The sequence below is a fragment of the Marmota monax genome, unplaced genomic scaffold, assembly GCF_021218885.2.
Source record: "Marmota monax isolate L192 unplaced genomic scaffold, Marmota_monax_Labrador192_F-V1.1 WCK01_AAM20220418_F8-fsc00149, whole genome shotgun sequence".
Taxonomy (NCBI): Eukaryota; Metazoa; Chordata; class Mammalia; order Rodentia; family Sciuridae; genus Marmota; species Marmota monax.
Window position 1 is genome coordinate 685988 of NW_026693170.1, and position 11714 is coordinate 697701.

The 11714-nt window shown below is 39.7% G+C and overlaps 1 protein-coding gene across 6 annotated transcripts in view; it reads right to left on the bottom strand.

Moving 5' to 3' along the window:
• Sae1 (SUMO1 activating enzyme subunit 1) overlaps positions 1-11714 on the bottom strand; it is a 70552-nt gene that overhangs the window by 39429 nt on the left and 19409 nt on the right. For all 6 annotated transcript variants that reach the window (XR_006854173.2, XM_046455505.2, XM_046455504.2 and 3 more), the window contains exon 6: positions 1863-1968. Coding sequence is in view for 5 of the 6 variants with exons in the window: in XM_046455505.2 (XP_046311461.1) it covers positions 1863-1968 (106 nt within the window). In the remaining variant the exon portion in view is untranslated. The remainder of the gene's footprint in view (positions 1-1862; positions 1969-11714) is intronic.

Below are 11714 nucleotides of genomic sequence, written 5' to 3' on the forward strand. Positions count from 1 at the left end.
GACAGAGCTGAGTCTATTTTAATTCCAAAACTCCTGTTCTTCTTCTTATTATTTTTTATTTTTTTTTAATTTTTAATATTTTATTTTTTTTTTAGTATTTGGCGGACACAACATCTTCGTTTGTATGTGGTGCTGAGGATCGAACCCGGGCCGCATGCATGCCAGGCGAGCGTGCTACCGCTCGAGCCACATCCCCAGCCCCTTATTATTTTTTAAATATTTATCCTTTAGTTGTAGTGGACACAATTATTTTATTTTTTATGTGATGCTGAGGATTGAACCCAGAGCCCCACATGTGCTAGGCAAATGCTCCACCACTAAGCCACAACCCCAGCCCCTCCAAAGTTCCTGTTCTAAACAACCACACAACACTGCCTGCAGTATGGGTCCTAATCCTACTTCCTCATCAACCCTGTCTACCTCTCTAGGCCCTTGGAACATCAGGACGGACAGGATACCTTAACTTGTCTCCTACTATTCCAGGGTATTTCTTTTGTCTCCTTAATTGAACACTGGCTTCTCCCAAAGCAGGGATAGCCACAACATTTGGTTCCTCCTCAGCCTGTTGCCTTTTAAAACAGGGTATATCAGCTGTGTCATATGGATGCTACAAAGATTCAAGGAGCTAGTATGTGTACAGCGCTGAGAATGGCACTTAAATACTCTCATTACTTTGTATATCACACAGTATTTAATCAGACTTCTAAGATATGGGTTGTTTTGGTCCAATTTCCTTTGTTATTTACAACCTGTATTCTCTTGGGCAAAATACTTAACCTCTCCATCTCTGTTTCTTCATCCCAAGAAGCCAAATCTGGAATCATTTCTATCCTGTATATTTTGAAGGGTGCCCTGATATGGAGATGTATGAGAAAACACTCTGGAAATTGCAAAGAGTTGAATCAGGGGTTCTTACCTCAGCAATACCAACATTTAAGCTGAACAGCTCTATGTCAAGTGCTGTCCTATCCACTGTAGATATTTAGCAGTACCCCAGGACTTTTTCTAACCACTAGATGCCGATAATATCTGCCTACCCAATTGTAACATCCAAAAATGTCTCATGACATTAACAAAATGGTCCCTGTTGAGGCTCACCAGATTATGCTAACTCACTACCAGGGACTCCTTTCATGAACAGCAGTAAAAGATGCTTATGTCATAACCTTTACAAACTAGTGGCTATTTCCTGAAGGTTTTCAATGTGCCAGGGACTAAGGGATTAGCTTCCCCCAAATGGCACCAGCTGACACTTCCTCCGCACCAGGTTCCACAGCCTTCAGAAAGCACTTTCTGAAGGCTGCTCTTCTGACATGCCCGAGACTCATTCCTGCTTAACTCACATTTGTCTATACAAATGGATATATTTCACCCTCCAAATTATCCCTACCCTACCATCTCCTGTCTTGCTGTCACTTTTATTTAGTTACTGGAAAAGTTTTACTCACAGATAGGAATAAACTTATACTCTAATTTGATCTTCTTGCTAGTTACTAAGTAAGTTTTACATATTTTTTATAGATCTTTCTCTTTTTTTTTTTTCCTTTTTGAGATGCTGGGGATTAAACCTAGGACCGCACATATGTTAGGTAAGTGTTCTATGTTGAGCTATGGCCTCAGCCCCCTCTTGTTTATTTTTTCAGTGCTAGGAATGGAACCCAAAGCCTCTTATGTTCTAGGCAAACACCCTACCACTGAGTTAAACCCCCACTCCTCCTGGACCCTTTTTGAATCATTATACTGCTTGGGTAAGGAGAAAATGTGACTTGGCAAATGTCACAAAACCATGTGTACACTGAGCCATATCTGCAGAAATTAAAACCAAAAGCCCAGTAGAAGGATGCTCTGCCTTCAGGACTCACCTTGCAAGAGAAAGTAATCAGAGGTCGTGCGCTTCAGGGCAGCCTTAGCTTTCTCAGTGCTCCAGTCCACCTCCAGTGCCTCTTTCACAGGGCAGAAGACCACCTTCTGTTGGAAAAAGGCAGAAGTACTTAGGGATAAAAATTATAAAGCTTCAAATTATAAAGCAGAAACTATTTCCATCTCAAAGAAATTACTTAAAGTTTACTGATCATTAAGAAGTTGGGAGTGGGGGTTGTGTCTCAGTTGTAGAGCATCCGCCTAGCATGGATGAAGCCCTGGATCCGATCCTTAGCATCACATAAAGGTAAATAAATAAAACAAAGGTGTTGAGTGCAACTACAACTAAAAAAATATTAAAAAAAAAAAAAAAAAAAGGAAGCAGAAGCAGCAGCTGGGGTTGTGGCTCAGTGGTAGAGCGCTTGCCTTGCATGTGTGAGGCCCTGAGTTCTTAGAGCCACATAATAAATAAATAAAATAAAGGTACTGTTTGTCCATCTACAACTAAAAATTAAAAAAAAAAAAAGAAAAAGAAAAAAAAGAAGTTAAGGCCCACTTAAAACTAAGAAATGCTTGTTGAATACCGGAGACAGTGATGGTCATGTACCTGCAAAGACAGAAGAGAGCGCCAAGTTCCTCAAGACCTAGTTCCATCTGGCTCTAACTTTGGCTGTATTCACATTACAGAAATACATCACCACTGAGAACAAGAACAAGTATGTCTTGAAATAGCAAACAAAAACATCTGAAAAATTAAATGTTTTTCAGTAGAATGGTTTAATGATAATAAAGGATGACAATAAAAACAGAAAATGAATAAGGGGGATATGACAAAAGCTCAAGGCCACAGAAACAGAACTAGAATTGCAAAAGCCCTGTGAAAGGAGGAAGTGAGGCTAAAACCTATTAAGATAATCACATTATCCTTTTGGTACTGGGGATTGAACCAAGGGCTATCACATACTATAAAAATGAACCCCAAAACCAGCCCCAAATTAACTATCCTGAAAAATGCAACAACATAGATTTAATTTTAAAATACACAACTTATTTATTTCCTAATTTTAAACAGTAAATAGGTATTATTTATCCCCCCTAAAAATTTAGAAAATAACAAATTATTCTTCCTAAACAACTGAGTCCAAAAGTCATGCACAACAAAATACAAAAACACCCCACCATCTCATCTCCTAGGTGGATGAGAAAAATCAGAAACAAAAAGAAGTGGGCTGGGGACTAGAGTTGTGGCTCAGTGGTAGAGTGCTTGCCTAGCATTTGCGAGGCACTGGGTTCGATTCTCAGCACCACATAAAAATAAAGGTACAACAACAACTAATAAAATATTTTTTTTTAAAAAAAGGAAGAAGTAGAAGAAATGGGCTGGAGATATATAGCCCAACTGGTAGAGTGCTTGCCTCACATACACAAGGCCATGGGTTCAATCCCCAGCACCACAATTAAAAAAAAAAAAAAAAAAAAAGAATTAGCCAGGTACGATGGTGCAGTCCTATAATCCCAGTGGTTTGGGAGACTGAAGCAGAAGGATCGTTAAGTTCAAAGCCAGTCTCAGCAACTTACTAAGGCCCTAAGCAACTCAGTGAGACCCTGTCTCTAAAAAATATATATATAAAGTGCTTGCCTTGCACGCACAAAACCCTGGGTTCAATCCCAAGCATCAAAAAAAATAAAAAATAGGGCTGGGGATGTGGCTCAAGTGGTAGTGCGCTCGCCTGGCATGCGTGCGGCCTGGGTTCGACCCTCAGCACCACATACAAAGATGCGTCCACCGAAAACTAAAAAAAATATTTAAAAAAATAAATAAATAAATAAAAAATATAAAAAAGGGCTGGGGATGTGGGACTCAGGGTTAAGCACCCGTGGGTTTAATCCCCCACCCCACAAAAAAAGAATTTGAGGAGCCAAGTTTGTCAAAGAACAGAATTAGCAATACAGAAAGAGGAAACTAGAATGAATCCTGTGGTGGGAGAGAGACATCACTATGAATTTAATTTCAATATACACAAATCAAGAAAAAAAAAGATACAAATGTGGGTATGGGTATGTGTTTGTATATATACACATATAAAAATACTAAATATGTCTGCGGAGGTCTAATAGCAACGTCACTCTGGTAGTGGCAAGCACACTTAACATTCATATCTTTTTTTTTTTTTTTTTTTTGAGGTGGTGCTGGGGATTGAACGCAGGGCCTTGTGCATGTGAGGCAAGCACTCTAATAACTGAGCTTTATCCCCAGCCCCTCAGATCTAGGTTTCTAATCACCACTCCACTCCCCACTTGAATAAACATTTTTCCTAAGAAAATGGCTGATTTCAAAACTGGGGCAGAGCCTGGCACTCAGGCCCACATCTATAATCCCAGTGACTTGGGAGGCTAAGGTAGGAAGATTGTAGGTTCAAGGCCAGCCTCAGCAACCTAACAAGATCTGTCTCAAAATGATGGATATGCAGCTCAGTCATAGTCGAGTAACCCTGGTTACAATCCCCAGTATGAAAGGTGGCAATCAATGATGAGGCCAAGAGAATATGAGGAGTCTAGAATACCTTACTGCACTAGAAAGTAAAGAAATGCTCAGAAAAGGAAGGGGACATATCAAAAGGAAAGCAGAGGCAGCTTTAGGGAGCTCCTACTAGTCAAATCTGGGGAAAATCAAGATAAAAATAAATGACAGCAATCCAACACTTCAAATAAACTGGAACCCATTAGGCCACATACCCAAAATTAACTGAATTAGTTAAGTGGTTGATAAGAAATGAGATATTGGGGCTGGGGATGTGGCTCAAGTGGTAGCGCGCTTGCCTGGCATGCGTGCGGCCCGGGTTCGATCCTCAGCACCACATACAAACAAAGATGTTGTGTCTGCCGAAAACTAAAATAAATAAATAAATATTAAAGATTCTCTTTCTCTTAAAAAAAAAAAAAAAAAAAGAAATGAGATATTAACATATTTTAAAATGACTCTCCAAAAAATATATACGCAAAACATAAAGAAAAGACTAACTTCCAAGGAGAAAAAAAATCCCGTAGTCAACATTTTACTTGAAGAATCAGTTAACATTACTAGCAAATCACACAACCAGATTACAGGATGCAATGGGAAGCATCCATTCTATAACATTCTTTCCAAAGATATGAAATTGAAGTCTAATCAAAAGAAAACATCAGATGAAAAAAAATTAAAAAAAAAAAAACATCAGATGAACCCAAACTAAGGGATGTTTTTCAAAATAACTAGCTTACAATTTTTAAAAGTGTCATGAAAATCCATACATAATGCTGAACTGAATCCTTGTGCCATTAAGGACATTACTGGAATAACTAGCAAACCTAAATAACATCTAAGGATCAGAGAGCAATGTTGTATAAATGTAAATTCCCTGGTCATGATGGTTGGCTTATGTTTATAGAAAACACTTGCTTGAGCAAACACAGACGGAAATATCTGGGGGTAGTGGGGGGCGGGGCATCATGTTGGAACCTTACCCCAAAATGATTCAAATTGAACAGTTGTTAATACTAGCTCCATTTTGTCAATTTAAAATGTCATATGCAGGGGCAGGGATATAGCTCAGTTATCAGACTGCTTGCCTCACATGCACAAGGCCCTGGGTTCAGTCCCCAGCACCACAAAAAAAAAAAAAAAAAAAAAAGGTATATTTTGAGTATAAAAATAATTTCAAATTTAGACCTTTCCTCCTCTCTTCTCTCTCCTTTATTCCCTAGCTATCTAAAAAACCAAGTGAGCCTGGCTTGATGGCATATCCTGTAATCCCAGCTACTCAGAAGACTGAAACAGGAGGATCACAAGTTTGAGGCCAGTCTGGGCAACTTAGTGAGACCCTGTCTCAAAATAGAAATTAAAAAGGCTGGGTAGCTCAATGATCCACAGTTCTGCAAAAAACAAATAAAATAAAAAGGTGTGGCTTAGTGATAGTGTGCTTGCCTAGCATATGCCAGCATTTAATCCCCCATACCACCTCACCCACCCCGCACCACAAACAGAAAAAGACTACAAATTTCTAGGTCCAATCCCCAGACCTACTTATTCAAAATCTCCAAGGCAGGCATGGAGGGATCCAGGAGTCTCCAGCTTTAAAAAGCATTCTAACAAACGACAACTGTAATTGATACAATCTGCCAGTAGAATAGCAAAAAAGCATGAAGTCACTAAAGGTTACTGTTATATACTGTTGGCTGCAGAATGTAAACGGATAAAAACTTTTTGATTCTACTTAGCAGAATCTGCCAAACCCTATGATGCTCTAATTTAACCTAGAGAAAGTAACAGGATTGTCCTAGAGACTATCTACACACACTCACAGACTTACTGTAGCAGTTTTTAATGGCAAAAATGTACATGCCTAAATGACCATGGACAGAAGAATAGATATATAAACAATAATGTATTTACACAATAAATACTTTACAGCAAAAGAATGCCCTGCAGTGCTGCCCAAGACAATTTGCTGTGATGATGGAAATGGTGAACCTGGGCTGCACAATACCAAGAGGTATGTGTGGTTACTAAGCACTTGAAATGTGGCTAGTGAGACTTAGGGACTCAACTTTTTATGGCATGTAATTTTAATTACTTTAATTTAAATAATCATGTGGCTAGTGGCTACCATAATGGACAGAAAAGCCCTAACTCCATACAGATGTCCTCACAAACAAAAAGCTGCTATTAAAAAGCAGGTGCAGCACACATGCAATATGAAACCAATTCTGAAGTTAAAAGGCATGCAAAAGCAATTCCAGATAGTGCTTGGACATGCATACATATATATACACAATAAAAAGAAATACAAGGGCTGGGATTTTGGCTCAGTGGCAGAGGGCTTGCCTTGTGCCATGTGAGGCACTGGGTTCGATCCTCAGCACCACATCAAAATAAATAAATAAAATAAAGGCATTGTGTTCATCTACAACTTAAAAAAAAAAAGAAATATATAGGGCTGCAGTTGTGGCTCAGTGGTAGAGCACTTGCCTTGCACATGTGAGGCACTGGGTTCGAACCTTAGCACCATATAAAAATAAATAAATAAGCAAAATAAAGTTACTGTGTCCTTCTACAACTAGGAAAAAAGGAAGGAAGAAAGAAAATAAATACACATGAACGAGAAAAAATTGAGGATGATAACTCACGTTGGGAGGACAACCATGGGTTCTCAACCACTCGGGCAATGTTAATGCTTTAGATCACAGGTGGGTTTCCTATATCCTTCTTATTTTATGTCTAAATTATTGCATAATAAGCCCTAAAGTGTCATTTATACTTAGACACGTGATACAACAAAGCCAAGTCAGGCACTGTGGCATAGGTATGTAATCCCAGGTAATCAGGAGGCTAAGGGAGAAGGATCATAAGTTTCTAGGCCAGCTTGCAAAACATCTCAAAATAAAATTTAAAAAGGGGTTAGGGGCATTACTCAATGTTATAGTGCTTGCTGACCATGCACAAGGCATGGGGTTCAATCCACAGAACGGTGGGGGGGGGGGCACCGCACCCAACAGGGTTGTGGGCTTTATCTGCCCTTCCAAGTATCTTTCTAATTCAAACAAATGAACCAGCAGCCCTAGAGTTACCTGGTTAGGAGCAAAGGCCAGAGGAACCCAGAAGAAGATAATAAGGATCATATAGAATAGTGTGATGATATTAAAACCATTTGGATGGGGTTGGAGATGTGGGGACATAGTCCGTCATACCCGAGACCCTAGGTTCCATCCCCAGTACTGCATAAAAATAGAGGAGTCAACTGGGCGATGTGGCACACACCTGCAATCCCAGCAGCTCTGGAGGCTAAGATAGGAGGATCCAAAGTTCAAGGCCATAGATGAACTGGAGACTATCAGGCTAAGTGAAATAACCAATCTCAAAAAAACCCAAAGGCTGACCATTCTGATATGCTATGCTAACACACAATAAGTGGAGTGGATAGAAGTTCATTGGATTAGACAAAGGGGAATGAAGAGAGGGAGGATGGGAATAGGAAAGACAGTAGAATGAATCAGACATAACTTTTCTATGTTCGAATACAAATACACAATCATTGTAACTCCGTATTATGTACAACCACAAGTATGGGAAGTCATACTCCATGTATATATAAAATGTCAAAATACATTCTACTGTTACACATAACTAAAAAGAACAAACAAAAAAAATTTAAAAAGAAAAAAAGTTCAAGGTCAGCCTCAGCAACATAGTGAGACCCTGTCTCAAAATAAAAAATAAAAAGGATGTGGGTCAGTGGTTAGGTGCTCCTAGGTTCAATCCCTGGTACCAATAAATAGATAAATAAATAGGGCTCATAGATAAATAAATAAATAGTAGCTCATTGGTAAACTGTCCCTGGACTATATCCCTAGTACCCTCTCTTTACCTCCCCCAACAAAAGGAAGACACAGAAATGCTTGTTTTTTTGCTGGTTAAAGCTACTCTGAAGGCTGAGACAAGGATTGCAAATTCAAGGCTAATCTGCATAACTTAGCAAGACCCTATCTGAAGACAAAATTTAAGAAAAAAGGGTAGGGATATAGCTCGTAAGTAGTAATCTCCTGGCCTCATTCCTAAATACTGCTCTAAATAAATAAACAAATAAATTAGAGGGCTGGGATTGTGGCTCAGGGGTAAAGCGCTGGCTCGCCTTAGCCTAGCACGGGCGGGATTGGGGGGGCAGGCACCAGACCGGTTCAATCCTCAGCACCACATAAAAAAATAAAGGCATTGTGTTGTGTCCATCTACACCTAAAAATAAACAAATATTTAAAAAATAAATTAGAATCAATCCTCAACTGTGAAATTTCTCAACTAATTCATCAGGAGTATTAACAGTGCCCAAATTAGTCACCTACTATTTTAAGAGCAGACAACTCATCTCCAGAAGCCCCAAACAACTCAAAAAACAAAACGTGAACAACACAGGTGGGTCAGTGGCCTTTTAATCTGAATTTTTTTTTTCAGAATGTTGTCAATTTTTACATATTTTATCCTATCTCTTCATAAAACTTCAGTTTTCCTAAAAATTGTCAGCCTGTGCCCTCAGATCACTGTCTATGCTCTCTACTATCTCTTCCTCCCTCTGCAGCTGAGGTATCAGGTCAGGCCATTTCTGGCTTCTCCATCAGCTGTAGGCTGATAGAACAGGACTGTGCTTCTGCACCCATATAGTGCCTTATATGCAACAGACATTGTTTAACTCACAGAAAGAACTGGCTGTCTTGGAGTGGGGAAAGCCAGTGTGACTCTGCCCCTACATCTGTCATTTTTTTTATCTCATTTCCTTTGACTGCATACTAGTCCAGGCTCTGATGCTTGGCAAACTTGTCCTTCACAAGCTGACTCAAACACTCCCCTGGGAAACCTTTTCAGACACTTCCTCACCACCACATCTTTACTCTCTCCTTTATCTCCTGCACATCACTGTCTATATCAGGCCTGTGACAACCACCTAATTCTGATGAAATCACCCTAAAGGAAGCAAACAAACTGATCACCTCAACAGGCCAGGCATTTTCCTACTGCCTTATTTATCATGATGGCACAGGTGCTAGAAAGGCCCAGTATCTTCCTAGGTGGTGTGAAAACCACAAACTGTTTTTCCTCTTTGTTTTTTAAGTTTCTAATTTAGGAGCACAAGGTGTACCTTGAAGCAAAAGTGGCTTTACAACATTTGGTTGAACTTAGGAAAAGGGGTGAGGGGAAGGGAACTCTAACCAGAAACCTTTCACAGGAAACAGGAAGTGGTGGCTTCCCCACCCCCATCCTGCATTCTCAGAGCATAACCCAACTAGTTATTCTGTACAATTTAGGCAAAAGGGTAGAATTTCAATCAAGGAATTTTTTACTACGAAGAGTACTTCAAAATCACAAATGTATCTCTGCCAAAATAAAGGAGGCATGTTATTATAAGGTGGAAAGGCCAAAACCCAATTCAACCCAGCCTTTGAAGAACACTCTTGGTGAAGCCTCACCATGAAAAGATTTGGAATCCCAGGGATTGTCATCAGGAATGCACTGAATGCCCTGCAACCTTAAGGGGCTCTTGGTTGGAATTTAAGCCTGAATTGTCCAAGTGTAACAGCTGACTAACAATGTCAGCTGGGGAATATTTTCATACCTTCAAATTTGACCCCACATAGGAAGAGGCTTCACAAAAAGCTCTGACCATGGAGTGCTAAGGAATGGTGCACCAAGGCCCCAGTGAAAGCACAGGCTGCCCACATTCTCCTCATAGTGAGATAAAGTGGCTCCCAAAAGAGGTTTCCAGATCCACACCAGTGGGCACCATCAGAACTGACTCCAGGGAAACTTCCAGCTGTGAATGACTAACAAAGCAAAGGCTCTCTCCATCTGAATGTAAAAGACACACCTCAATCAGAGAAGGCCCTTAAGCCATTAAACCTTTCACACCAAGGCCAAGTGTCTCACTTGTAAGAGGGTGTGATTTATAAACTGACAGCACCCACAAAGCTGCTTTTGTAGTCCTCAGTGTGTTAACAATTTATCTCCCCCACCAAACTCCCAGAGCTATGCAGATAAAGCTTGACTGGGTCTTAAAAAAAAAAAAGAAAGAAAGAAAAGGACTCAAGCTTTGGCCAAAACACCAATGTTCACTTTGGATAATTATGGTCCTGTGAATAGACACTAAAATTAGGGCTTAATAATTCCTCTGTATCACAAGCACAGCATCAAGCTATTCCAATACAAACACAAAAAGCAAAAGAAAGAAAATCTCCAGCGCTGCCTTGCTGAAGCCTCTAAGAGTTCCACTTCTGCGGTTTTCTGCAGTCTCTTTTGTGGTTTCTGCACTCTTTAGAATCCCCCCCTTTAGAGCAATTTTAACTTGACATTCTGACCAGCTGTTTTTTCTTTCTCAACATTTAAATTTACAAAGCAGAGTAAATATGGGCTTGGTCATATCTTTCCTCTCACTCCAACAAAACCAATTCTGGCCACTTCAAATCACTCTCCCCATCCCATGATACCCTTGTTATTCTTAAATTCCAGCACAAGTTACGGAAACCATTGACTTCTGATCTCTTTCCTATTCCTTTCAATAAAAGGAATCTAATTATTGCACCAAATCCAAACATAGGCTATGCTCCTAACATAAACCACATAAAAGTATCCTCCTAGACGGGAGATGTAGCTCAGTGATGAAGCATTGGCCTTGCATGCGCACAGGCCCCAGGTTCTATCCCCAGCATGTCCATCCCCACATACAACATACATGATAAATGCACGTTATATGCATATTTGCACACATATATATCTATACAACTGATAACATCTGTCAATACTAAATGTTTTTCTTATTAAAGGTTTTTGGCGAAAGAAGAGAGGAAAAAAAACTTAAAAAAAAAAAAAAACAGCCAAGGGGTTAGGATTGTGGCTCAGCGGTAGAGTACTTGCCTAGCACATATGAGGCATCTTCAGCACCACATAAAAATAAATAAATAAAATAAAGATTGGGGCCGGGTTGTGGCTTAGTAGTAGAGGGCTTGCCTCGCACATACGGGACCCTAGGTTCGATCCTCAGCACTACATAAAAATAAATAAGTGAAATAAAGGTATTGTGTCCAACTACAATTAAGAACAAATAAATAAGATACTATGTCCAAATACACCTAAAAAAATAAATACTTAAAAAAAAAAAAAAAAAAGCCAGCCAAGCATGGTGGTGGTACACCTTTGATCCTAGCTACTGGAATGATTGAGGCAGCCTGGGCAATTTAGGGAGGCTCTGTCTCAAAATTTAGGGGGGAAAAAATGGGGCTATAGCTCAGTAGAAAAGAAAATTTTTTTGTATAAAAGTAATGGCTCCTGCTCA